The sequence below is a fragment of the Trametes versicolor genome (genome assembly GCF_000271585.1).
Source record: "Trametes versicolor FP-101664 SS1 unplaced genomic scaffold TRAVEscaffold_7, whole genome shotgun sequence".
NCBI lineage: Eukaryota > Fungi > Basidiomycota > Agaricomycetes > Polyporales > Polyporaceae > Trametes > Trametes versicolor.
This window is the reverse complement of record NW_007360327.1, coordinates 900,348-926,460: the sequence shown is the minus strand read 5'-3', so window position 1 is coordinate 926,460 and position 26,113 is coordinate 900,348. Positions and strand designations below refer to the sequence as shown.

The following is a 26,113-nucleotide window of genomic DNA, read 5'->3' as shown; positions in this document are numbered from 1 at the left end:
CGAGACGGACAGCTAATGTACGAGATTTCTCACCACTTGTGTGTGCCTCCTTGTACGATACATGACTTCTAAGGTGCATGCAGACAACGGACTACCAAAAATCAGACTCGAATACTGTACCATAAATTACACGGAGACGGACGCATACGACGACGCACACGGAGCCTGCCAAGCGAATAAAAACGAACGGAATTTCCCTTGCCCAACGCTGCGCCACAACAGCAGTGCACGAGCGCAGAAGAGAGCGACAACGACAGCGACGCAAGCATCCAGGGCCAAACGAGAAAGCATTACAGCATACAATACCCTAGAACTTCTAGTCCCACGCAGCGGTGCGCTACAGCAGCCCCGCGGCCTGGAGCGTGCGCGTAACCCGCAGCTCCGCCTCGGTCATCTGCGCCATCTGCGCCGCGCGCCGCCGCGCGTTCTCCTCCTCGAGCTCCCGCGAGTGCTCGTCCTCGTCCACGTCGAGGTCCCCGAAGCCGAACGCGGCCTCGATGTTCCGCCGTACCTGCTCGTCGTGCCGCCGCTGCTCGGGCGTGAGCGGCTCCTGCGGCAGCGACGCGACGCGGATCGCGTTCTCCCATCGCTTCACGCGGTAGAACCCGACGGCCGAGGATAACAGCAAAAACCAACCTGTGGCGTAATGACGGTTAGTGTTATGTCCAACGCCACAGTGAAATATGCGTACCGAGAGTCATGAGGATGAGTGCAACCCAATCGCGGGAGGTGACCGCGAACTGCAGCTCAAACACGGCGTTCGGATCTGTGGCGTTGAACGACGACATGTCGAAGGGGCCGGCGGTACCATTCAAAAGCACGGGGTCCGTGAACCGTGTGCTGTTCCACTTGGTGATCACGTCCGCCATCGACATCGCACCTGCACCCTCGCCATCCGCAGCGCCATCCTCCCCGGGACCCATCCCGCCGTGCATGCGCCCAAACGAGCCGCCGTACTGGATGAGACCGTACTGGATGAGCGTGAGGCCGAGGCCTGCGCGGGAGCCGAACTTCGCTGCGTGCGTGGTGTGCAGGAGGTATGTGAGCACGAACCCGGCGAACTGGAAGAAGAACGAGACGAAGGCGGTGACGAGGAAGGAGAGAACGGAGCCGGAGGGGAGCTCGTCCACGATCATGTATGCGTTCGGGTCGAGCGCCGCCGCGGGGGCGTGCACCGTGGTCTCCCAGTACGGGGGTACTGCATCGAGCTGGGCCTCGGCATATGACTGTGGCGTTCGAGGTGTGAGTAAATGCGAGTAGCAGTTCCTCCATCGTGAACTGGAATAGGAAGCGTACCGGTGGTGTCTCTTTCTGCACCTCCTCCGGGACCAGGTGGGTGTTCCCGTCCAAATCCGTAATCCTCATGGGCATCGAGGGCTTCGCGCTTACGTTCGCAAACACTCCGTCGTTCTCGGTGCCCCCACCTACGACTCGGTGCCCAGGGGCCTCCGTCGGCACGCTAACGTAGTGCTCAGGCAACAACGCCCCGACTGCCTTGCGCCAGAAAGGCATACGCGGACGCGGCGGCTCTACAGGTGCCGTCGGCAACTGGCCGTTGCTGTTTCCAATATCATTCGGGAGCGCCCGTGCAGAGGGGCCTGGGGGAGAACCTGGTGGCGGGCGGGCGTAGTCATAGTCGTAGTCCCGCTCAAAGTCGTATCCGCCTGGGGCGGTCTGAGGTGTCGGCGCTGGGGAGGGGAACGCATCGTCTTCGTCGAGCGGGGGATGTGCGTGGGAGGCGGTGCGGGGCGGGAGGGAGCGGGTCAAGGGAGTGGATTCGGACGAGTCCTGGCCTTCGTCCTCGGAGTCGAATGCGTCGTCGAGCTCGCGCTGCGCCGCCTCCGGGGCGTAGCGCGGGCCAGCAAGCGGCGCATACGGTGTTGGCATCGAAGGAAGGGGGAAAGGCTGTAGAGGAGAAAGGAGAGAACGAGAGCGACGACGACGGCGATGGGCCTGCGTTTGACACCTTCCGCTGCTGTTCCTGGGCGCCAATCCCATCCGCCACACTCAAGCGCTCCGCGGCGGTGCCGGCGCGGGGATGCCGCCACTACGTTAGATGTTGCCGAAGCCAAGCCCGCCGGCGAGCTCAAGCTCTGGGGCAACAGTCGCAATCCCAGTCGCATTCCAGAACTTCCAAGCCCCCTATACAACAGAAAGTGGCTGATATCATCATCCACAGAACCTTCGCGCATTGAAACCTATTGAAACCACAACATTCAGGAGTGATGTGGAAGTGATGTGCTTTATTCTATAGCGTTCTACTGATGCACGGCTCCTACACTCAACAAGTATCGAGGTTACTAGCTGAGTTGAGCTCAGGGTGAGTAACGTGGTACATAGTTCGACGTGGGTACGCCTCGGTTGTGATGTTTTCTCGCACAGCTTGCAAGGTGCAAGGAATCTGAGCACGCACCTCATGATTGCAGCCGCGAGTTTTGACACCTGTAGTCCTTCTATTGGCGCAATTTGGGTGACAGCCCGAGCGTATATAGATGATTTGTTTGTGTTCCAAGTATTCGCGCACGTTATTCTCTACACCGTCCAATAGAGCGCGCAATTCGTGTCAGTGTCTAGAGACTAGCGAAATATAAAAGCGATCAGGAGCAACGCTGGCGGTACGATATGAGGAATACATACCGTTTTAACGAGGGACTGATCCCACCAGTCCTGACAGAGTTTCCCCTTCGTGCGCGTATAGAGTGCTCCAAGAGGACCACAGCAGACGTCTGACGCGTCCGTGACTGCATGAGGCGTCCAAATGTCGAGCGTTTATAGTTCGCGGGGCTGAGCGCTTCTTCCGGGGTGCGCCCTGGGCCGACGGCAAGAGGAATGAGAGAAGACGCAGATTCTTGCGGCGGTCCTGAGCGTATCTGACGGCACCTACGAGCTCCGAGGATGCTAGTGAACATGATTTTAGTTGAGCAGCAAGTCAACGGTCATACGGCACGCTTCTCGTTTCCGCCAGAGTTGTCCGAGATTGTACACGTACAAGCACACGTCAGGACGGCCGAGGTCAATAGCATGTAGGACAGCGAAAGCGCAGAGAGAGTAGGCTGGATGCCCGGAGCATCGCGAAGCACACGAAGGTTTCGAGTCAGAGAGAACCGAGCCTTATAGAGCAGAATGAAGCCGCCAGTTCGCCCGAGCAAAAATACTGCAGCGATCCAGACAGGCCGTACGGGGTGGATCATCGCACAGCAGTCCGATAAACGCAAGGTGTGATACCCGCGCATTTCGTCGACCTATCCCCTTGCGTAGGGCCTGTTGCTAAGATGAGATAGAGTTGAGTGGGCCGGTTCGGGAAACAAGCCACATGAGCATACCGCAGATAGCTACGTAGACGGCAAAGCGCCGTGCACATTTGTTCTACCAGATGCTGAGGTCAAGGTGACGTGAAAGATGACAGCAGGTATCGCCGCAGAAGGAGGAGGGCGCAAATTTGACCGCGGAGCCTTTGACGGAACACACGGTCGTGCGATCCAGACGCGTCAGGTAACGGACGTGACACGGCGCGTCCATCAGGCTACGCCGGCACGAAGGCGGTTGCGCATCTCGAAGCTGCGCGAGGGCGATTTGGAAAGGCGACGATAGCGACGAAGACCAAGTAGGCAAGTCAGCGGACTCGCAGCACGTTGGTCGGTGTGCGGATCGTTTTGAGCCGGGCGGGCAGGCTGCGCGCAGATCCAGGAGAGGCGAAGCGGAAGCAAAGGCCGGGACGATCAGCCAGAACGGTGCGAGGGAGGGCGACGATGGGCGCGATATCTGGAGATGGCGAAGGAGGCGGAGAAAAGACGAGGACGCTTTACGCTCAATCGGGGAGGGGACACGCGGGGAAACGTCGGGAAGTGCCGGGTCCAATGAGAGCTGGACCGTGTCTGGGGATCGGGCAGCGCTGGATGATGTCACATGCATCATCGATGAAACTACAAGAGGAAAAGGACTCCTAACCCTATATACCACCTCCCCTCCATCGTCCGAGAACCTCCCTCCTCCTCCTACGCCATCGCTACTCGCCCAGCCATGTCGCCCACCCTCCTCACCACAGAGCCCTCCATCCCCGACCTCTCCATCCCCACCACGAACGGCGAGCAGCGGCACCTCATCGTCGTCTCAAACCGTCTCCCCATTACAATCAACAAGGATGCCTCCGGCGAGTACCACTTCAAGATGTCTTCCGGCGGTCTCGTCTCTGCGCTTTCGGGTTGCAAAAAGTCCATGTCCTTCACGTGGATTGGCTGGCCAGGCTTCTTCATCCCGCCCAAGGACCGACCGATCGTCGACCGCCGTCTCAAGGAGGAGTACTCGTGCCAAGCGGTCTACCTGGACGACGATGTTGCGGACCGCCACTACAACGGCTTCTCGAACTCCATCTTGTGGCCGCTCTTCCACTACCACCCCGGAGAGATGAACTTCGAGGACGAGAACTGGCTTGCCTACCGCCAGGCGAACATGGCGTTCGCGGAGGCCATCATGACCCAGCTCTCCCCGGGCTCCATGGTCTGGGTTCAGGACTACCACCTGATGCTGCTCCCCATGCTCCTCCGAACTCTCATTGACGGGCCGCAGAACGTCGGCGCGCTCACCGCGAGCGAGGTCGACCGCATCCTGGACGGCATCGACACCGAGGAAATCCCTCCGCCGAAGTACTCAGACATCAAGATCGGCTTCTTCTTGCACACTCCGTTCCCTTCCAGTGAAATCTACAGGTGCGTCCGTGTGCTCAAATTCGCGCTCGCATTCCGTTGCTCCACTTCGCGCGCCCATCCCGTCCTCCGTGATTGGTTCTCCGCACCGAATGAGCCGCTCGTGCCTGCGCACTTCTCACCGCGGACCTTGCGAAGCCATCGTCGTTCCAAAAACGGCCTGCGCCAAGCTTGTGTCGCCCACATGCTCTCGTTTACCTTTCTGAGCGCGTTTGTGGCCCCAAACGCTAACATCGCCATAGGATCCTCCCCGTCCGACGCGAGATCCTGCTCGGAATCCTCTACTCCGACCTCATCGGGTTCCACACATACGACTATGCTCGTCACTTCCTCTCCTCCTGTACACGTATCCTCGGCCTGCCCACCATGCCGAACGGTGTCGAATTTGAAGGCCGTCTGGCGCACGTCGGGACCTTCCCGATCGGTATCGATCCCTCCTCTTTCATCGACAATATCAAGAAGGAGAGCGTGCAGAAGCGCGTCGGACAGCTCGAGCAGCGCTTCGCGGGCTGCAAGGTCATCGTCGGTGTCGATCGCCTGGACTACATCAAGGGTGTCCCGCAGAAGCTGCACGCGCTCGAGCTCTTCCTCACCCAGCACCCCGAGTGGATCGGCAAGGTTGTCCTCGTCCAGCTCGCAGTCCCGTCACGGCAGGACGTGGAGGAGTACCAGAACCTTCGCGCGACCGTGAACGAGCTTGTCGGCCGAATCAATGGGCGCTTCGGCACGGTCGACTTCATGCCGATCCACTTCATGCACAAGAGCTTGGCGTTCGACGAGCTTTGCGCGCTATACGCCGTAAGCGACGTGTGTCTCGTAACGAGCACGCGCGACGGTATGAACCTGGTACGTCATAGCGCTTCCGACATATCTTACGATATTGACTGCCATTGCGCAGGTCTCGTACGAGTACATCGCGTGCCAACAACAACGGCAAGGCGTGATGATCCTCTCGGAATTCGCGGGTGCCGCCCAGAGCTTGAACGGCAGTATCGTCGTTAACCCGTGGGACTCGCAAGAGGTCGCGGACGCGATCCACCAAGCCGTCACCACAGACGCCGAGACGCGCGCCGAGAACCACAGGAAACTGTTCAAGGTACGTTGACGCCTACTTCACTTTTACGCTCGGGACTCACGGAGTTTCGGCACGTGAAGTACGTGAACAAGTACTCGGCCGCGTACTGGGGCACGTCCTTCGTGCGCGAGATGACGCGGATAGAGCTGCCGGAGGCGAAGCTCGAGCCCGTAGCTGAGTCCCCGATCGAGGAGGAGCCCGCGAAGGCGGTCGACTCGTCGCACCCGACAGTCGAGGAGCTCAAAGGCGGCCTCGCGGAGCTCCACCTGCACAAGGAGGACGCGAAGGGGAGCGTCGTACAGAACGGCCAGGTGGTGCTTACCCCAGCCGCAAACGCCCTTGCGCCGCACAACTCGGCATGAGAACCGCTAGGAGTCTCTATGCGAGACAGGGAGCGCACGGGAGTCTATAGATGCGACGGGGCTGCACTTGAGACGGGGTGTACGGACAGGCTGCGCATAGACGAGGGGCAGGGCAGGAACACGGCCGGTGACGCATATGGATACGACCCGCACACGAAGGCCAGAAGTATGAACGCAATCTTTACATGTAGTGTATGCATCGCTGTCTCGATAGTTGTTGTACTTATTCCGTTTTTTGTTTGTTTTCCATCTCCGCATCCGTCGCTGACAATCCACGAACCTTCGACTCGTTCTCGCCATTCTTTTGCGCATGCGTCCCGGTTCGGCGCACGCGCATTCAGTGCGATCCGATCCGATAGACGCTTTTGCCGCGACCAACACAGGTGATCTGCTCGAGTGCGAAATAGGGCGATCTAGCTTTTGCCTGCGCGGTTGCCTGTTCGCGCCGCGGGCCACAGATTCGGTGCGTAAATCTCGGCGCCCAGGGCGGCTTCTGCGGAAATCACGCTTCCGGATTCCGAGGCGATCCTCGGTGGCTGAATGGTGCATGTATATCGGGCGTCGGGATGTGCGGGAAGGCGCGGGAAGGCACCCCGTAGGCACCGACGGGGCGTAATGTCGGCGAATGTCTGAGCAAAGGCAAAGAACTCTGGAACTGATCAGCGCGGACGTGATCTGCGGGTGCGACGACTCGGACGCTTGAACGTGCTTGGGCGGGACCGCAGGCCCGACGGCGGCCCGCAGATACTGGGGAGCGAGCGAGCGATACCGTACGTCCCGTGAACAGGCACATCAGAGTTTCAAGCGGTGAGGCGAGCGACGACGATGGTCGTGTCGTCGATATCGAATATGGGCTCGTCCGCGCGGAGCCGTTCACGGTCCATGACCATCTCCAGCCGCTCGGCATTGGCGCCTCCGAGCAGGTTCCCGAGTATGTCAACGGCCATGTTGTTCTCTGCACGGCTCCATTTGGGCTCTATCTCATGGCCAAGGGCGCTCTTCACGCGGGGGTCCACCGCGTCGGACAAGAGCGCCGGGACGATGTCCATCGGGTCGAGTTTGCTGGGTTTGTCGGGTGAGAAAACGTAGTCGCCATCGACAAGGGTGTCGACCCCGTCCGAGAAGAGCAGGATGATGGGGTCGTTGCGCCACACGGGCCGGAGGTCGACGAAGCGCACGGACGGCTCGGCGATGAGGTAGGGAGGAGTCCGAAGACGTTCGTAGAGTGGTGCGTACTTGGGATTGATGTGCCGGAAAATGTGACGCAGGTATTCGCGATGTATCTTGAAGGAAAAGTCCCCGATGGCTGTAGACAGCGAATGCCATAATCAGTCTCTCGGACTAACGGCGGACCGCTATGCGTAAATTTTACCACGCGACATCCCAATGCATCCCAGTAGCGAGTTGTTAGCTGAGACGAGATCTTTCTCGGGGTGGTGGTGGGCCATGATCGTTCGGTAGTATTCTCGAGGATTCTTGAAGTTGTGTATCTCGCAGAGCCGTTCTGCGCGACGCACACCGGTGCTGTCGACGGTCGATAGAGCTGTGCCTCGATAAGCTCCGATAAATCGTGCAGTCGGGACCCGCTCACCAATCGTTGAATCCCCAACACCAGCGGCCCACATTACGCGATTTGCAAAGTCCACGACTGCCACGGACAGCGTCGTCCCATGCATCGCTACCTCGAAAGCCTTCCTGTGCTGGGCGACGAGGCGCAGCTCGTCTTCCTCGGTGAGCGTGCGAGGGTCGGGACAGACGTCTGTCACGCCTCTTCCTATACTCCAGTCAAATCTGACTATCTCGCGCTTGAGCATGGCGGTAATCACAGGCTCTGCCTCGTGGATGTTGGTGTGGTCCAAGCGTCCGCCAAAATGCTTTCCAATCGACCGCTCGAGCATCGCTGCAAGATGCCGCGGAAGATATTTGACGGTGTACTCGGATGTCTCCGGTCCGCCATGACCTGAGAGCCGGTGTTAGGGAATACGGCGCTGGCATCAAGAAGGTGGCGCACCATCGCACAGGACCAAAAAGACCCAGGGTTTCTTGAGGACCAGTTAACGCTCCACTGCTATTCAATCGTCATTGTTATGGTGGCCGAATGGTTGAAAGGTGACAGAGTGCACTGTTGGGGAGGCCGACTTCGTGCTCTGGAAGGCGTCGACAAGATTGCGCCGTGCTGTGTCGAGCCTAGAAGTAGACATGGCAATAGAGATCTGGAAAAGTGTCTATTTGGTCAGTAATTACTGCTTTAGCGTTGCTTCTGGAGTCGCTAAACGTGCGGAGTACACGTTGACATTAGTTTGAGAGTAAGAGCGGACGCCAGCAGCGCTCGACGTTAGCGCTCGTTAGCGCCAGCGACCAACAACTCCTTCCATTTTGGGATATCCCAATATGGCCTCCGCCACGTGGCATCACGTACTAGTCCTCACAAAGCTCCACCATCGTCTCGACTGTCTCTCGACCAGCTTGAGCAGCGAGATACATCTATCGAGTTAACTGCCTTCTCTTTCGGGTTGATTCCATGACCGACATCTCGAGAGCCTCACGTCCTACGTTCAACTTCCCAAAGTCTTCGACGCCCCTTGCCGGGCAGAAAAGCTTGTGTTCGCGCCCAAGACGGTGAAGGTTTTGATATTTTGCGACATCCATCAAACCATTGCGTACCGGTATGCGACGTTTTCGAGGATCTTATCAGCTCATCAACCGGCGTGTATTTCACTATCTGCGCTACACAACTAGTGGCCCAGCACCCGGACCCTGCAGCGTTGAAGACTTCAGAGATACACTACCACTACACAGGGAGCTGCACTCACTCATCAAGTCAGGCTCGCGAATATCGCTGAGTCGTGTTCCTGCCGCATTGTTCCTTGCTTGGGTATCGCGATTATCGATACGCCTCGAATCTGTGAGCTTGGGAGCGTTGCGTTAGTACTGATTTTAGGCAATACGACGAGGCCACGATGTTTTGCACAGCCGCGTCAGTGCGCGGCGAGTGTATAGCATCGACAGCGCGATCGAAATTCGAGGCTATCAAGATCGCTTCACGAGCACCGCGGAATACTTCTAGCCCATGTGGAACGTTTCTACACGGCATTTGTGAGTAGTGATCTATCCTGATGCTCGACGCGAACAACAATAATCACCTTTTACGACCGCCGTGTCATGCAGGACCACAGAATAGGTTTTTTGAAATATTAGGCGTGTATGATCGTGCTCTCGCGCTACGGCACCGTGTCATAATCTGCTTTCGCATATGGTAAGGTGCCGACTTGCCCACGGCGGAGTGGCGATTCACCCTCGACAGTTACCAGGTGGTCTATTGAACCCATCCGCTCGGCATCAAAAGACATGTCCGCGCCGCAGCGCATTGGGACAAATGCTCAACGCTGCGGTCGGCTTTAAGAGTGCAGACGCTCAAGGGTCGGGCCCGTTTTTCTCGGGGATCGACGCTTATGATCGTTCACGCTCTCGAAACAGGTACCGGCTACTATGTACACCGCGTGGCACAGCTAAATGTATGCTCAAGATTCTGCTGTCCTCGTCCCACGATGGTGGTGTACACCTGTCACTCAAAGAAATGATGAACACGGTGGGCGCTGGGTCTAGTCTGGCAACCGTTCGCGAACTCATACTAATTTGCAGCTGCGGGCCAGTTGGACGGACCCGGTGCATTCACGGCCGCTATGGCGGTGCTCTCATGAGCACACACATGGGTAGTGCCCGTTCCCATCGCGATCTTTTCGCCGACCACATACAGGATGCTTCCGTCGAACAAGGGAGGCGAGGCCGGTACAATCTCAACCAGATCGGTCTTCCGGTCCATTTGCAACATGTGCCCACGCTGCCTCCGATATACACCGGTAATTTCGTGATTGCTAGGCGGAGTCGTGTGTGGAGGGATCAGAATTTCCGCCTGCGGATTTGAGCAGCCAATTAACCCTACACCGCGCAGCAGATAATGGTATAAAACTGTCCCAGCAGCCGCACACCAGGTTCGTCGTCTTCTTCGCTTCTCTCTCTCGCCTTTGTCCTTCATTCACAGAGAGAATGCCTGCGTTGCCTCTTTCTTTGGTGTCCCTGATGGGCGGGGTCTTGTCTTCTTTCTTATTCCCCGCTGCTGTTTTTTCCAAGCCTACTTCCTTCTCTGTCAGCACCCGTAGCGGCGGCGTGCAGTTCGTGGACGGTCCGCTCACTGCAGACAACATCGGAATACACACTGCTGATAACACAGCGGTATGTCTCCACCAATATTCCGATTGATTTGCCCTCTGATAGATTACAGTATTTCACCGACATCACATTAGGAGGAGTCAGTACGTATAATTTATAGTTCCCCTTTCTATCTCTACGACGCTGATATGTATGCTCATCAGACCTGACGGTGGTCTTCGACACCGGCTCCTCCGACCTCCTTGTGATCCTGCAGGGGCGCGACATCAACTTGACGAACTCCACCGACGTCCAAACGTCCGAAGCCTTCGGTCTCGGGGCGGCCTCGGGCACTATCAAGTTCGCGGACCTACAGCTTGGGGATTCTACCGTGAAGTCTCAAGGTATGTCGTATTCCTGTCGTCTTGCTCATACCGCCCGAGGCGCTGACACAATTCTCTGCTCGCCTCCCAGCCTTCCTTGACGTCACACAGACGCAGGACTTTGGCAATAGCCAAGACGGTATCATCGGCATGAGTTTCAATGCGCCGTCGGCCGTCCTCGACTCGCTCGCCAAGGCCTTCGGACAGGATGCGGCCGCGGCGATTGGCGGCACCCCCATGCCCGCACTCTTCGCTCAACAACCCGACCTACAGAAGAGCTTTGATGTCGTCCTGGGTCGCGCTGACGGGCTTGGAGATCCCGCACAGGGCACGTTCCTCATCGGCGCCCATGACGAAACCTTCAATCAGCAGGTGTCTGCCGCACCGCAGCTCACCAGCGTCAGCGGGGACCATTGGAGCGCGGTCCTGGACTCGATGAACATCAACGGCAAACCGTTCCAGTTCAACGCCTCGCGCATCCAGGGGGTACCCGAGGGCAAAGTTGCGGCCGTGCTCGACACCGGGTTCTCGTTCCCGCCACTGCCGGCGCCTGCCGTGGACGCGATCTACTCTACAATCGAGGGCGCCGTTTTCGACAGGAACCACAGTTTCTGGATCGTGCCGTGCACTGCTAGCGCGAATTTATCCTTCGTTTTCGGGTATGCCCTACACACCTCGTTCCTCTTCACTGATACTAACTTACGCAATTATAGCGGCCAGGAGTTCCTCGTCCATCCCCTCGACATCACCTTCCCCACGGTCGGTCCCTTCACAGGCGACCCGACCACCAATGTGACGGTCTGCATCAACACTTTCCAATACCTCACGCTGGACCCAACGCAGTTCGTCGGCTTTGACATCATCCTCGGCGATGCCTTCCTGCGCAATGCCTACTCCTCGTAGGTCCCTTTCTTCTTGCGCGCTCGCCGCTCGCTAACGTTTGCGGATAGGTTTAACTACGGTGACGGAGTCACGGGCCCCTTCATGCAACTCGTCAGTACAACGACCGACGCGAACGCGGCGCTGCAGGAGTTCCAGACGCAGCGCGCGGCAACGCTCGCGAAGCTGCCGCCTGCAGTCGATCCGGCCTCGGTCGCGAACAAGGAGGGCCAGCAGTCCCCGACACAGACTGCTGCGGGCTCGGGCTCGGCTTTCGGCACGACGACGTCGCAGACCGGGTCGCCGTCACACACAGGGAACGGGGCTGGCGAGCGTAGGGCTGTGGGGGCCGGTGCACTCGGCGCACTGGCCCTGCTTTCTGGCGCACTCTTGCTGTAGTGCTTGCGGTGATCGCGCGGGCCCGCATATGGCATGATCAGGCTGCGGTGCCTTCCCTGTGGATTGTCGATATGGAGGAGGTAAACTCGACCGTAGTACGTGCCTACCAGTGCTGTTCATTCACAATGCCTCGCTATTTAATAGTTTCAATGAGAACAGCCTGTGCGACAAGCAGATCCTACCATGAGCATAGCAAAATGCCTTGCTACGGCCGCTATTTGTCAGTGCAGCGCCACACGATGATAGAGGTATCATCGATGTGAAACGGCCAGTCTGACTTCTCGTCGTTCAAGCGCTCCAAATCGGTAACTGCCTCCAGCCTCTGGATATTCGTACCTCCGAGCAGGTTGCCCAGCACATCTGTCGCCCTATTATTCTCCGGGCCGCTCCAGCGCGGAATGACTTGGTGCCCCAGGATCTCCGCAATCCGCGGCTCGATCGAGTCTGCGAGAAGCGCGGAGACGACGTCGATGGGGTCGGCGCCGCTGTGCTGGCGCGGCTTGAACACCAACCACCCGTCAACGAGATTGTCGACTCCATCGGTGAACAAGAAGATCTTGCTATCGCGTCGCCACACCGGCTGGAGGTCCGTGAAACGGACTGAGGGTGAACAGATGATGTACGGTGGCGTCTTGATCCTCGCGATGATTGCGTCGAAGTACCAGTTCTCCATGCTCGGCAGATATCTGAACAGGTTTGCAAGATACGGGGCGGGGAATTTCATCGAAAAGTTTCCGATGGCTGATGAGCTCATGTCAGTCGGAATCAACCAACACCGAAGCGAAGAGACCGTACCACGGGCGACCGTCTGCCATCCGAGAATGCGATCTTCCCAGTCAAAAAGCGGCTGCTCGCTACCTGGATGCACCATGGTCGCGTGGAAGTACTCCTGCCGGTCCTTGAACGTGTGCATCCTGCACAACCTTTGGCCCTTTGGCCTTCCGTCCCTGCCAATGTAAGAGAGCCCTAGGCAGAGTGAGTCGACACCACAGAAAAGCATGACTGAACCTATACTCACCGACGCTGGAGTCACCGACGCCTGCGGCCCACATGAACCGTTCGTCGGGGTTGATCAGCGCAAACGCCATGGTCGTCCCATAAAAAGCACGCTCCAGAATATCCTTGTGCTTGTCTATGAGGCGGCGCGCTTGCTCTTCCGTCAGATCCTCAGGACAAGGACATATCTCGCGCACCGCGTCCCCGAGGGCCTTGTCGAACGCCTCGATCTCGTCCTTCAACAACTTGGTCATTTGTGCTTGGTGTGTGGTGATGTTGCTACGATCCAGGCGCCCGCCGATGCTCTGGACGAACTCCCACAATCTTCCGTAAATAGCATCAGGGAGTGTCTGCGACGTATACTCTGCGGCCGTGGGGCCCAGGTGACCTGGCAGCAGGACGGTCAGTGTACGATACGACACCGGTCCAGCCGTAACAAAACATCGCACCATCAAAAACAGCGAGGAACATCCAACGCTGGTCGTTGAATTGCCACAACTTCGTGACGACGCGGTCTTCGTTCTTGTCGACGCCACGTGGCTGGAACGAGATGGTGTTGACCTTGAGAAGATTAGAGCGAAACCCAATGTAGCCCTCGCCTATTTTGTAGCGGGCGTTGTAGCTGGGGTGGGACTTGAAGTCAGACATCGCGTAAGAGAATCGAGATGTAAGGGGAATGTAGACCATGAAGCAGCGTGAACGCGTGTGAATATACACGGTGGCAATTTAGTATTTGATGTGAAAACACTGATGCCCAGAACGGGGAAAGTACTGTTGGCGGTAATGTGGCGATCAGAAGAGAGAGAACATATGTAGGCGCCTGTGATCGAGCGCGGTCAGTGTTGTGAACGTTTTATCCACGTACAATCTCTCATGACGGAATTTCGAGAACTTCAACAGCCTTCCACGCCTTCTTTGCACATCTACACCCGGGACGGGTCGTTTGGGACCGTGCCCGCGCAAATCGTCCTTGAGACGCACACTAGTGTTGCAGTACGGGATATGCCCGAAGGCGAGCACGTTGCCATGCGCGGATGCAGCGTCGAGCGATTGGCGCGGCTCGTGATGCGGGCCCGAATGTATGCGGTGCTGCGCGCACAGCGTTCAGTGGCGAGGATCCGGAGCACTCAGAGAACATGGACGACGGGGTGCGGGAAGGGTTTGAACGCATCGCTAGAAAAGCGTGCACACGATCAAAGTGGTGTCGTCGACGTAGAAGGTAGACACATCATCTGGGGAGGTAATCATAGCTCGGTCCCGATTATTGGCCTCCAAGAGGCGCTCCACGTCGGTGCCACCGAACAGATTTGCCAATACCTCCACGGCTTTGTTTCCATCATCTGTCCACTCGGAGGGGTCGACGGGGTGTCCAAGGGTCTGGGCGGCGTCGGCACGGTCGAGATTGTTTCCCAGAATCTGGGAAGTGACACGACCGGGATTCTCGGGCAGTATGGGTAAGCCGGGGACGTATGAGGCGTACCAGTCCACGATGTTGTCTACGCCGTCGGAGAATACTAGAATGATTGGCTTGGCGTCCCATATAGAGTCGAGGTCGGTGAAGTTGACGGAGGGCGTCGCAACAAGGTACGGAGGGGTACGAACGCGGTCGGGGTTGACGTGCGTTCGTTTTTCGGGAAGCAAGTTGAAGACACGATCGATGTACGAGCGGGGGAGCTTCATGGCGTAGTCCCCAATAGCTGGCGCCATCGTGAACATCAGTGGCGAGCGAGAGACTGACAGACAAAAAAGGGGGCTTACATCTAGTCATGTCGAGCCACCCGAGCATGCAATTTCCCTCCGTTATGTTCTTCACTTCCTCGTGAGGGTGTGACATCATGACTCGGAAATATTCCTGAGGTTTGTAGAGTTTATGGTCGTCAGAGAGCTTGACCCAGTTGCGCCTACCGTTCGCCGCCTCCGAGGAGAGCCCTGAGATGCACGTCAGAAGTGACCACTGCGTCGCGACGACTCAATGCGACGCGTCCTTGGCACAGTTGTGCTTACCAGCTGTGGTGTCCCCCACATTCAGCGTCCACATGCAACGGGCGGTAACGTTGATAAGTGCAGCCCCGAGCGTGCATCCTCGATAGGCCCGTTGTACGACGTCATAATGAGCTTTCAGCAATTCGTAGCATTGAGCCTTCGTCAACTTTTCCGGATGAGGGAATATCTCTTTGAGTGCGTTGCCGAGCTCGTCGTCGAACCGCTCGACTTCACGACTGAGAGCCGATGAGATGAGGCCCGCGTTTTCAAGCAGAGTTTCACGCTCAGGCTCTATCTGCCCGTGAAGTTGATTAACCAAGGCATCCTGTAAGGACACATGGAGGCGCGGGGGAAGAGAAGCGGTTGTATAATCCGCCGTGATGTATGATCCAGAGTGACCTATGGAAAACCAGTATTCAGGAACCATGCACATTGAGTACTCTGGCCCGGGGGACGCTTACCGTCACAAACCACCATCAGGATCCACTTCTGGCCTGCGATCTCCCAAGTCTGGAATGTCATGTTGTCTTCGTTTGCGCAGGCGGTGACGGGCTGGAAGCTGGCGCTGGATACTCTCGTCTCGGGCGTAGAACCGTCACTTCTCCCCACGCATAGGCTAGAAAAGTCGGCACGGGCAGCCTCCAGGGATGTCATGGTGTTGAGACAGAGAATAAGCTAGTGTCGTGGTATTTTGTGTGAAAGTTAAGGGAACGTTGAGCGTATGTATGATCAAGCTAGTATTCAGTGGAATGGTGTCGCCACCGAACGTCGCCGCCACTGCTGTATCACCGGGGTCGGCACCAGTTCGTCGCAGATGGTGGACAAGCGCCGGTAGCCGCGCGCCAGCATCGTGATTGATACGGACAAACACAGAGGCGGTCCACCGCGGAAATACGAGGGCAGATACCTGGCTTCTGCTTGCAAAATGGGCGATCTCCTAGAGGACATGTTCGAGGCAGACCGTAACGTTGATTCTCCCGAACTGTAGTAAGCGTCGTGAAACCATGGGCTGGATTACTCGGACGAGGAGTACGGACTTGGGCCCTACGGCTTCGGTGGGTGGTGATGTCAAACCATCATATCCTGATTGTATTTGCTGTGCTATGATAGGACCCCGGCAAGCCCACCAAGAGCTCATATCCGGTCGGAAGCCCATTTGGGCCATTTTCGGGGGTCCAAAATCCGGCGATTTTCGGGGTTTTTCACATAAGTTTCCCCCGGCTTCGCCGGATTCGGGGATTTTTGGCATGTAACATCCGGTTCAGTGTACAGAACGAGATTTTTGGTCAAACCACCGCCTACGTATACCATAGTGTTCACCTAGCTAGCCTGACACGAGTTCCGAAAGGTCTATACTACGCCCTTGGACGCTCCGATGCCGGTATACCACTTTCCAAGCTTGACTTCTTGGTCTCCGCGTGCTTCTTGCGCTTTCTTGTCTCCTTGAATACCCTATCCACGGCTTTGCAGAGGGACGTCGAATGCCTTTCCAGGTGGCGGAACATGTTGATTAGCGTTGGTGACAGCAGCGACAAAAAATTAGTTCGAGTCGCTGAGCAGCGAACATTTGACTGCTTTGAAGGCGAGCATCCTGATGATTAGACTATTTTGATGGGTTATTAGTTGCGACTAACTACAGATTATAATGGATTTCGACTGGCGACACTATTGCTGATTAGAGTAGTTCAGGGAGTTTCGTAGACATGCTTCATAAGGCGCGCATGCAGCTCCAGGAAGACCTCGGCCACCGATCAACCTGGGGTCCCTGCCGGCCCGCTCGACGCTGATTTTCGGGGGTTGGCGGGATGCGACCTGCCTCGCCGAGGGCAAAATTCGGGACAAAGCTAGATGTAGCTCCTGTTGGAACGAGTGGTGGGCGCCTGTGCCCGCACTCGGGGTCTCTGGTGTCCGGGGTCCTCCCTGGGTGCTAGCTCGCTGCTGTACTGTAGACACAGGTTCCCTTGTACCGCTATCTACTCGCTTTACCCACTTGCTGCTTGTCTGCCAGCTTGTTGTCCGATATCTGCTCGATATCTCCATCGACTTAGTGCACCAGTTCCGACAGGTTATGAGCCCTGTCCCGCTGGATTAACCCTAAAGCTCAAAACTGGTGCTGTCTTCCTTTTCTCCCTTTCCACTGCTTGCTTTCCTCTCTCTTCATTCTCAAACTCAGTCCTCCAACTGAGCTCATCCTCTCCTTTCCATTCCCCCACTGCTTGAGGTTATTTCCTTGAGCAGCTACTCCCTTCTGTGCCACCTCCACTTCCCTCTGAGGTGCCACGTCGCTGCGCGCTGAATTAAGCGCCCACACCTTCCTTTTTCGGACGCCGCCTAAGCGCCCAATCATCGTCCACCCTCCTTGCTCTTTCCATCATGCACTCCTCTGCCGACCTCTCCAAGATCAAGGCTGATCTTGCCCACGCCATCACAAGCTTTCCCCCTACGAGCCAGCTCGATGGCAGCAACTGGGGGCTCTACTCGACGGAGGTGGAGATGTCGATGTTCACGGTGGACGAGGTCTGGGACCACATGCTAGGCAAGTCCGTCCGTCCGTCTCCCAACTCCGCCGTCCTGTCCCGTGAAGCGGAGATCAAGGCCTGGGACACAGTTGAGGGCCTCGCGTTCCTCTTCCTCTGGCGCACGATCAAGGACGTTGCCATCAGGGCTGCCCACGTCAAGAAGAGTACCCCGGTTGCGTCCATCTGGGCCAGCCTGAAGGCGGTGTACGAGAAGGACACCCGCTCTCGCCGCTTTGAGCTCAAGCGTGCGCTCTACAACCCTGTCCATGACACCACCAAGCCGGTCAGCGAGTACATCCACGCGATTGTGCAGGCGAGTGAGTCGTTGACCGCCCTTGGACACGCTCCTCCCTCCGTCGATGTCGTGGACTCCATCATCATGCACCTCGACACCTCACACCCCCAGTGGCGACTCGTCCGCAACCTCCTCACCACCCGCACGTCTGACCCCTCCCTCGACGAACTCCGGAGCATCCTCGTCGAGCATGAGAACATGGAGAGGTTGGACGAGAAGGCTGAGGCTGGAGCTGGTGAGTCGTCCGTGCTCTACGCTGGCGGGAAGGGGAAGGGGAAGGGGAAGGACAAGAGGTTGAAGAAGAAGCGTTCCCCTATGCCCGCGCACTCCGAGTCGGACTCCGATCATGGCGGTCAGTCGTCTTCTGGCACAGATGATCAGTCGTTCTCTTGGCTCAATCCCAGAGACCCTGCCCGGGACTGTCACCGCTGCGGTCGACGTGGTCACCTCGCTCGCTTCTGCATGTTTGACATGCCAGCCGAGGTCAGGGACAGGATTGCGCAGGCTCGACGTGCCGGCAAGAAGGCCTTCCACACCTCCCTCAGCTCTGTGGGCGGCGATGGCCTGGATGACGTCGTTGCTGGTGCAGCCATCGACTCAGACTCGGATAGCGACTCTGGCGACTCGTACTCCGCCACCCAGGAGCATCGCGCGCTTCGCAAGCGCATTCAGGCGTAGGGTCAGTGGGAGGTCAGTGGGAGCATGGGTTGTTGTTGGACATTGTGGTTCGGTTTTTTGTTTGTTTTGTTTCTGTGTTTGTGCGCTCCCCTCGTTGCGGTCTTTTGGCGAGTGGGAGTGTTGGAACGAGTGGTGGGCGCCTGTGCCCGCACTCGGGGTCTCTGGTGTCCGGGGTCCTCCCTGGGTGCTAGCTCGCTGCTGTACTGTAGACACAGGTTCCCTTGTACCGCTATCTACTCGCTTTACCCACTTGCTGCTTGTCTGCCAGCTTGTTGTCCGATATCTGCTCGATATCTCCATCGACTTAGTGCACCAGTTCCGACAGCTCCGACCCCGAGGGTCCACATTTTCGGGGGTTTTGACACAAAAATCATGTAACTTTCGGGCCCTCCGGGCCCGTTTTCGGGGTTCCTGGGATATGAGCTCTTGGTGGGCTTGCCGGGGTCCTGCTATGATACTAACATCACCATGTCCTCCGAGCATGCATCTGACGCGCAACAGAGTTTGAAACCATGCAAACTCCTCCTGATAGTGACATATATACTAACACTCGTCGCTGTCGTACTCCTCTTCTTCCGTAGTGACGTCCATCTCCCACTCGTCCCACTGCACATCGACCACGACCTCCCTCAGCCTCTCCACCTTCTCCTCTGTTGCGTACTTGCACGCGTTCAGATGTATCTCGTCGATAGGGGCGCCGTAGTTGCAGCGGAAGATGGCGAAGTCCAGGAGCTCGTCGAATGGCTCGAGGTCGTCCGACGGCATGCTGAAGCGGAACTGAGAGAGATGCAGGGCGCTCAGGACGGGGGCTGTCACGTATACCCTGCCACTCTGCAGGCGGCGCGTCGTCGTGAGAGCGGGCAGCATATCGCCCCAAGGGTGTTCGTCCAAGACCAGCGTGCGGATGCTGGGGAAGCGCGTGAAGACGTTCGTCCACTTGTTCATCGTCAACAGCGCGAACATCCCCGAGATCCTGAGCTTCTGGACGTGCCAAAAGAAGGTTCCCAACCCTTGGAGAATGGGCACCAGATAGTCGCCAGCGGATATCAAACCGAACGTCATCCGGAGGAGCGCGTCGCGGGATGCGCCAAGCTGTGTCCAGCCAGACAGAATGAAAGGGTCGGGTCCGCTCGATGCGAGAACTACTGATAGGAAAGGGGGCCTGTTGGACATATGTGCTGCGACGCACTGTGCGAGCTCCTGGATGCCGAGCTGGTTGCGTACCGTCACGTGGAGCGATGCCGTGGAGGGGGAGGATATATGATTGAGCAGATGCGCAACGTAGGCGGCATCTCCAGCAAGACAAATGCTTTTGATCGACGAGAGCGGGATAGTCCGTGATGGGAGGGGAAGCTGTACTGGGCTGGAGGCGGTGAACCCCAGTTTGGGGATAGCATCCTCGATTGTCAAAGCCTCCAAACGAGGCGCAGCTGATTCGAGAGCGGAAAACAGTGCGTCGAAAGTACCAACGTCAGGAAGTGAAACACCGCGAGTGTTTCTGACGTTGACACCAGTGACCACCAGGGTGGTGAGGGTCTTGGAGGAAAAGAGGAGGTCGTCCCATCGGAAAGGAAACCTTAGCAATTCGAGATGACGGAGCTGCGGCGGAGGGGCCGAGGAGGCAAGGATTGGGACAACGGCAGGTAGATGCGATTGGTAGTCAGACATGTCGAAATATGGATCAACTGGGGTAGCCAGATCCAACTTCTCGAGAGCGTCGAAGGGGGAGACAGTCTTGGTGCAAAAGGACTGGATGGCCTTGGAGGGGCCGTCGATGTGGAGCTCCTTTATACGATGCGAGTGAGGCAAAAGCATTTCTAAAGCCGTCATACGATCCCCGCGTTTTGAACCCCCGTCGACATGAGCCTTGATATGGAGAGGGGCGCTCTTGGAGCGCGTAAGGAGCTCCGCGAAGACGTCGCTCTTCACCAATCGGAGATGGCTCCAGAACCGGGGTGTACTGAGTGCGACTGCACGGAAGTGACGACAGACATGGGCCAGCTTGATCCAAGCTAGGCGGCTGTAGTAGTGGTCGGAGGGCCAGCGATCATCTTCGTCTATCACCCCACGAACTAGTATCTCAGACAGCAACTCGGGCGGGAGGCGTCCTATCGGAGTAAGCGTATTGAGACGCGTTTTGAGGTCAATGATTGCGCGTGCATATATGTCGATGTCGCTCTGGATATCCAGTCGAGCCTGAAGCACGGGGCTGATGTACGGAGTACCCCTACAAGAAAGTTATTATGAGGACTTGGCACGAGTAAAGCATTGACATGTCACTAGTAGAGATGTACGCTTACTGTTCAACCGTGGCCATCTTTAGCTCGAGTTTTGTTCCCGAACGATGTTGTTTGGCTCGCTCCGAGTCAGAATGTCAGTGGGTCAGAGCGACTCAGTGAACCTGGAGAACTTGATTGACATTGGGAGGGAAATGAAGAGCCCAGTGAGTGCGTGCTCACCTTAAGCTGCAATGCCGTTGGAGAAGGATGTAGTACCTGAAGAAGGCTTGCGAGTGCACGAAGTACTGTCGAGTCTCGACGTTGTCGTGCACAACGTTCGACCGCCGGCGCGTCACGGTACCGCGCCACATATTGTGACCGCGTTACTGAAAACACCATCACCTAGCGTCACGCACTGGCACTGAGGCGAGGCGACCACCTTTGCGGCGGGTTCGTTTACTCAGTACGAGTCGATGAAGTGCATGTGAGGACACTTGTAGTCGACGGACCTCTTCGTGTCCTTCTAGACTGGCGACCAGCGGCACTGCGTCAATTCTCCTCATCAAACTGATCCCAGCACGTACACACTGATCATGGGCGGCAAGTTCACGTGTGCAACTTGAGAACACCTTGAACTTGCGTATCGTGAAGATATGAAAGCACGATTCGAAGGCAGCTCCTATAAATCAGTGACCTGCCACACGATAATGGAGGTATCATCCATGTGAAACGGATGGCAGCCGGGTGTATCGTCCGTCAGGAGCTTCAGGTCAGTAACCCTCTCCAGCCTCTCGACGTCCGTGCCCCCAAGCAAGTTCCCCAGCACGTCCACCGCCCTATTCTCCTCCTCCCCGCTCCATCGCGAAACGACCGGGTTCCCAAGTATATCCGCAACACGCGGCTCGATCTCCCCATCTGCGAGGAGTGCGGCGACGACGTCAATCGGGTCCGCGCCGCTATGCTCTCGCGGCTTGAACAGCTGCCAGCCGTCGATGATGTTGTCGACGCCGTCGCTGAAGAGGAAGACCTTAAGCCCGCGCGACCAGTAGGGTTCTAGGTCTGTGAAGCGCGCGAAGGGCCAGCCGATGATGTATGGGGGCGTCTTGATCTTGGGGATGTACTTGTGGAAGGGGGCGTCCTCGAGGCCCGGTAGGTATCGGAAGAGGTTTGCGAGGTATGCGACGCGGAACTTGAGCGAGTAGTCCCCGATGGCTGGTGGGAGCGCGTCAGCACGAGTCGGTGAGTACTGAGCTGAAGAGAGATTACCACGAGCGACCGACATCCATCCCAAAATACGGTCTGCCTTGTCAAAGAGGGGCTGCTCGGAGGCAGGGTGGAGCATGGTCGCGCGGAAATATTCCTGCTGATTCTGGAACGTGTGCATCGTGCACAGTCTCTTTCCTTTTCGCTTTCCGTCGCTTCCTATGTAGGACATACCTACGCAGCGTATTCAGTAGAAGCCACACGTTCCCGGCCTGGATATACTCACCAACACTGGAATCGCCCACGCCCGCAGCCCACATAAAATGTTCATCAACATTGATGAGCGCAAAGACCAGGGTCGTCCCGGAGAACGCCCGCCAGAGAATCTCGTGGTGCTCCTCTATGAGGGCCCGCGCCTGCTCCTCTGTAAGCTTCTCGGGGTGAGGGCAGATCTCGCGCACCGCGGTCCCGATGCGCTTCTCGAGCATCTCGATCTCGTCCTTGATCAACGCGGTCACCTAGGCTTCGTGCGCGGCAATATTGCCACGGTCCAGGTGCCCGCCGATGCTCTGGACGAAGTCCTTTAGCCTTGTTTGGATAGCCTCGGGGAGAGTCTGCGCGCAGTAGTCCACCGTGGTGGTGCCCAAATGACCTGATGGCGGGACGGTCAGCATACGCGAGCAGTGGCGATGGCTAACCCAACGATCATAAAACCCATACCGTCGAAGACAGCAAGAGCAAACCAGCGCTGGCCATGAATATCCCAGGTTTCGGTTACTAGGCGGTCCTCGTTCGCATCGATTCTACCTTTTGGCTGGAAAGTGACTGTATCGACGCCGAGAATGGGGGACTTGCGCGCGATGCAGCCTTCACTGATTCTACGTCGTGCCTCGATATATCTACGGTCAGACATGTGGGCAAGAGATCGCAAAAGGCAAAAGGGAGTGCAGGTAGTGTCTTTGTACTGAACACAGTGATAGCACTCACTGGTCACAACACACCTCATGCCGCCGCCCAAAACGCGGAGTTAAGGTCAGTGCAGGGTAATGGGACATCAGAATCTCGGGCAGAACATGCGAAAAAGAACACACCATGCGTCTGATAGAAGGGCACGACGAAATTTCCCATGGCGGGGTGCACGTGCGAGTAGTCAAGCAGTCACTCACAACACAGACCAATACTTGCGGTGATGGCTCCAGATGTGCGACACTCATACTGAAGAATGAGCGTAGCACAGTACAATGCAGTACTTGCTACTGGTCTGTGAGCGGCCACACAATAATAGACGTATCATCGATGTGGAACGGCCAGCCAGGCTTGTTCAGACGCTCCAGGTCGGTGACCGCCTCCAGCCGCTCGACGTCCGTGCCTCCAAGCAAGTTGCCCAGAACGTCAACGGCCAAGTTATTCTCCTCCCCACTCCACCTTGGAATGACCGGGTGGCCAAGAATTCCCTCAATTCGGGGCTCGATGTGGTCCGCGAGCAGCGCCGATACGACGTCCACTGGGTCTCCGCCGCTGTGCTCGCGCGGTTTGAATACGAGCCAGCCGTCGACGAGGTTGTCGACTCCATCGCTGAACAGGAAGATCTTGCTCTGGCGCGGCCAGAAATGCGCGAGGTCTGTGAAGCAGACGGACGGCCCGTTGACGATATACGGTGGCGTCTTGATCCGCGGGATGATGTCGTCGAAGGGCGCGTCCTCGAAACCCGGTAGGTACCGGAACAGGTTTGCGAGATACGGAGCGGGGAATTTCATTGAGTAGTTTCCGATAGCTATTCAGCCACATTAGTCGGACTTTACTGTGACAGAGTCGGGGAGAGCATACCGCGAGCGATGGTCTGCCATCCGAGAAGCCGGTCTTCCCAGTCGAAGAGCGGTTGCTCTGAAGAAGGGTGGGCCATGTTCGCCATGAAGTATTGCTTCGGATTTTTGAACGTATGCATCGTGCACAACCTCCGTGCCTTTGGAAGTCCATCTCTACCCATGTAAGAGAGCCCTGCGTAAAAAGTCCAAGTGAGCGCACGGCACCGACCAAAATCTCGCCGCACAAGCTTACCGACGGTAGAGTCGCTGACGCCTGCGGCCCACATGAAGCGCTGATCAACGTTGATCAGTGTGAACGCCATAGTCGTGCCATGAAAGGCCCGCTCGAGGATCTCGCGGTGCTCCGCTATGAGGCAGCGCGCCTGCTCTTCGGTTAGCTCCTCGGGGCGGGGGCAAAGCTCGCGCACCGCGTCCCCAAGGTCGTTGTCGAACTTCATAATCGCTTTCTGGATTATTTTGGTTACTTGGGCCTGGTGTGCAGTAATATTGCTACGATCGAGGGGTCCGACTATGTTTGCAATGAATTCCTGTAACCCCGTGCGGATGGCCGCAGGGAACGCCTGTGAGGTGTACTGGACGGCAGCGCTGCCTATATGGCCTAAATTCAACGGTCAGCATACGCAGTTAGGCAAACACAACGGCTGCAAATTATAGGGTACATACCGTCGAAAACAGCGAGCAGAAGCCAGCGCTGGCCATGGAGATTCCAAATGTCAGTAACTATGCGATCTTCGTTCGCGTCGACTTCTCCCTTTGGTTGGAAAGTAACTGTATGAACTCCGAGACTGGCGGATTGGTATGCGATGTAGCCTTCTCTGATTAGACGGCGTGCCTCGATGTCCCTAGGGCTGGACATCACGGTACAAGATGGAGGAGCGAAGGAAACGAGGCCGAACCGTAGCGACAACCACTACGCGTCGTGTCACATTGTGACGAGTCGTGACAAGACGCGTCGATGCTCGCGCTTTCTGTCTTTTGTGTCGTGTCACCCCCGTACGGTGCGGTACTTCGTCAGTCTCCCTCACGATGGACGATCCCCGTGTTCGCGGCAGGCCAGAGCGTTATTTCTACTGCGCTGTGATAATTAGTTTCGGCAACCTCTTCGTTGTAAGATAAGTATATCGGGGAGGGGGAGCGTATCTGAAGCAGCTTTGCTTTTCTTAGATGGACACATACTCGGGGAAGATAGTGTTGGTATTAAAATAAATCGAGGTACGTATAGGATCCGAAGTCCCACTATTACCACCCACCATAGCCGCGACGGTGCCGATGTCCGTAGTCCGAGTCCGAGTAGTCGAGCCCCTCGTCGCTGTCGTACTCCTCTTCCGTCGTAGACTCGACCTCCCACCCGTCCCAATCAACACCAACCACCACCTCCCTCAACCGCTCCACCTGCTCCTCCGTCGCGTACTTGCACTCGCTCAAGCGTACCTCGTCAATCGGGATGGCGCAGTTGCAGCGGAAGATGGCCAGATCCAGGAGGTCGTCGAACGGGACGAGCCCGTCCGACGGCAAGCTAAAGCGGAATTCGGTGAAACGCAACGCACGCAGCGAGGGCATCGCCACAAACAGTCTACCATCCTGCAGGCGGCGCATCGCTGTGAGTGCAGGCAGTATGTCGTCCCAAGGGTGGCCCTCCACGGCGAGCGTGCGCACACTCGGGAAGCGCGGGAAGATGTTCGTCCACTTGACGAGAGAGCTGAATATCCCTGCAATCTTGAGCTCCTGGACGCGCAAGAACAGGGGCCCTGAGCCTTGGATGATTTGCGGTAGAAGGTCGTGAGAGCCTGCGGAACCGAAGGCCACTTGGAGGAGCGCGTCGCCTGACGTGTCGAGATGTGTCCAGCCGGAGACAATGAGTGGCTGGAGCCCTCTGGAAGTGATGTGTAGTGACAGGAAGGGGAGCCTTTCGGACATGTGCGTTGCAACACTTTGCACGAGCTCCTTAGCCCCGACGTCGTCGCGTATTCTCACGTGCAGGGACGCCGTGGGGGGCGAGGAGATGTGATTGAGCAAATGGGCAACGTAGAGGGCATTCCCAGCAAGACGAATGGATTTGAGCGATGTGAGTGCGACGGTCCGCAGTGGGATGGGGGAGCTGTACGGGGGTGGTCACGACGAGCCCCTGTCGGGGGATAGCATCCTCGATTTCTAGAAGCTCCAAACGAGGGGCGACTGCTGCGAGAGCGGAGAAGAGCGCGTCGAAAGAGCCGACGTCAGGAGGTGCAGTGTCGCGGTTGTTGGTGCTGTTGTTTCCAGTGACCACCAAAGTTGTGAGGGCCGGGGAGGAGAAGATGAGGTCGTCCCAGCGGAAGGGGAATCTTTGCAACTTGAGATGGCGGAGTCGCGGCGGTGCAGCAGAGGAGGCGAGGATCGGAACAAAAGAAGGTACTCGTATCGCATAGTCAGACATGTAGTCGTAGGAATCGGATGGAGCAGTCAAT

The 26,113-nt window shown here is 57.2% G+C and overlaps 11 protein-coding genes across 11 annotated transcripts; 3 read left to right on the top strand and 8 right to left on the bottom strand.

Annotated features, from left to right (window-relative positions):
- Window positions 1–90: 90 nt before the first annotated feature.
- Window positions 91–1,909, bottom strand: TRAVEDRAFT_169191 (uncharacterized protein). The gene is made up of 3 exons (XM_008041428.1): window positions 1,297–1,909; window positions 692–1,226; window positions 91–636 (listed from the first exon to the last, which is right to left on the bottom strand). Exons 1-3 carry the CDS (start codon window positions 1,885–1,887, stop codon window positions 338–340), a joined length of 1,425 nt encoding a protein of 474 aa, XP_008039619.1. The 5' UTR covers window positions 1,888–1,909; the 3' UTR covers window positions 91–337.
- Window positions 1,910–4,040: 2,131 nt separating this feature from the next.
- Window positions 4,041–6,140, top strand: TRAVEDRAFT_169188 (alpha,alpha-trehalose-phosphate synthase TPS1 subunit; the record flags this gene model as incomplete). The annotated part of the gene is made up of 5 exons (XM_008041427.1): window positions 4,041–4,706; window positions 4,946–5,549; window positions 5,602–5,799; window positions 5,859–5,948; window positions 6,018–6,140. The coding sequence occupies exons 1-5, from the start codon at window positions 4,168–4,170 to the stop codon at window positions 6,138–6,140; spliced, it is 1,554 nt and encodes a 517-aa protein (XP_008039618.1). The 5' UTR covers window positions 4,041–4,167.
- Window positions 6,141–6,940: 800 nt separating this feature from the next.
- Window positions 6,941–8,107, bottom strand: TRAVEDRAFT_126849 (protein serine/threonine phosphatase 2C; the record flags this gene model as incomplete). The annotated part of the gene is made up of 3 exons (XM_008041426.1): window positions 6,941–7,446; window positions 7,513–7,683; window positions 7,732–8,107. Coding segments are annotated over 3 exons (1,053 nt in total), but the record flags the coding sequence as incomplete, so codon positions are not given.
- A 2,080-nt stretch (window positions 8,108–10,187) lies between these two features.
- On the top strand, window positions 10,188–11,987 carry TRAVEDRAFT_59116 (acid protease; the record flags this gene model as incomplete). Its single annotated transcript, XM_008041425.1, has 7 exons — window positions 10,188–10,373; window positions 10,423–10,453; window positions 10,514–10,693; window positions 10,764–11,331; window positions 11,386–11,571; window positions 11,623–11,787; window positions 11,951–11,987. The coding sequence occupies 7 exons, from the start codon at window positions 10,188–10,190 to the stop codon at window positions 11,985–11,987; spliced, it is 1,353 nt and encodes a 450-aa protein (XP_008039616.1).
- Window positions 11,988–12,164: 177 nt separating this feature from the next.
- Window positions 12,165–13,479, bottom strand: TRAVEDRAFT_59114 (protein serine/threonine phosphatase 2C; the record flags this gene model as incomplete). Its single annotated transcript, XM_008041424.1, has 4 exons — window positions 13,396–13,479; window positions 12,969–13,334; window positions 12,746–12,916; window positions 12,165–12,691 (listed from the first exon to the last, which is right to left on the bottom strand). The coding sequence occupies exons 1-4, from the start codon at window positions 13,415–13,417 to the stop codon at window positions 12,165–12,167; spliced, it is 1,086 nt and encodes a 361-aa protein (XP_008039615.1). The 5' UTR covers window positions 13,418–13,479.
- Window positions 13,480–14,119: 640 nt separating this feature from the next.
- Window positions 14,120–15,583, bottom strand: TRAVEDRAFT_48458 (protein serine/threonine phosphatase 2C; the record flags this gene model as incomplete). The annotated part of the gene is made up of 4 exons (XM_008041104.1): window positions 14,120–14,643; window positions 14,705–14,875; window positions 14,951–15,328; window positions 15,391–15,583. 4 exons carry the CDS (start codon window positions 15,581–15,583, stop codon window positions 14,120–14,122), a joined length of 1,266 nt encoding a protein of 421 aa, XP_008039295.1.
- A 1,719-nt stretch (window positions 15,584–17,302) lies between these two features.
- On the top strand, window positions 17,303–18,668 carry TRAVEDRAFT_72520 (uncharacterized protein; the record flags this gene model as incomplete). Its single annotated transcript, XM_008041423.1, has 1 exon — window positions 17,303–18,668. One exon carries the CDS (start codon window positions 17,303–17,305, stop codon window positions 18,419–18,421), a length of 1,119 nt encoding a protein of 372 aa, XP_008039614.1. The 3' UTR covers window positions 18,422–18,668.
- Window positions 18,669–18,964: 296 nt separating this feature from the next.
- Window positions 18,965–20,738, bottom strand: TRAVEDRAFT_48456 (uncharacterized protein; the record flags this gene model as incomplete). The annotated part of the gene is made up of 2 exons (XM_008041103.1): window positions 18,965–20,648; window positions 20,722–20,738. The coding sequence occupies 2 exons, from the start codon at window positions 20,736–20,738 to the stop codon at window positions 18,965–18,967; spliced, it is 1,701 nt and encodes a 566-aa protein (XP_008039294.1).
- A 581-nt stretch (window positions 20,739–21,319) lies between these two features.
- On the bottom strand, window positions 21,320–22,331 carry TRAVEDRAFT_48455 (uncharacterized protein; the record flags this gene model as incomplete). The annotated part of the gene is made up of 3 exons (XM_008041102.1): window positions 21,320–21,852; window positions 21,907–22,077; window positions 22,130–22,331. The coding sequence occupies 3 exons, from the start codon at window positions 22,329–22,331 to the stop codon at window positions 21,320–21,322; spliced, it is 906 nt and encodes a 301-aa protein (XP_008039293.1).
- Window positions 22,332–22,361: 30 nt separating this feature from the next.
- On the bottom strand, window positions 22,362–22,756 carry TRAVEDRAFT_48454 (uncharacterized protein; the record flags this gene model as incomplete). The annotated part of the gene is made up of 2 exons (XM_008041101.1): window positions 22,362–22,495; window positions 22,564–22,756. 2 exons carry the CDS (start codon window positions 22,754–22,756, stop codon window positions 22,362–22,364), a joined length of 327 nt encoding a protein of 108 aa, XP_008039292.1.
- Window positions 22,757–23,096: 340 nt separating this feature from the next.
- TRAVEDRAFT_125324 (uncharacterized protein) lies at window positions 23,097–24,525 on the bottom strand (the record flags this gene model as incomplete). The annotated part of the gene is made up of 3 exons (XM_008041422.1): window positions 23,097–23,543; window positions 23,906–24,267; window positions 24,333–24,525. The coding sequence occupies 3 exons, from the start codon at window positions 24,523–24,525 to the stop codon at window positions 23,097–23,099; spliced, it is 1,002 nt and encodes a 333-aa protein (XP_008039613.1).
- Between the last annotated feature and the right edge of the window lie 1,588 nt (window positions 24,526–26,113).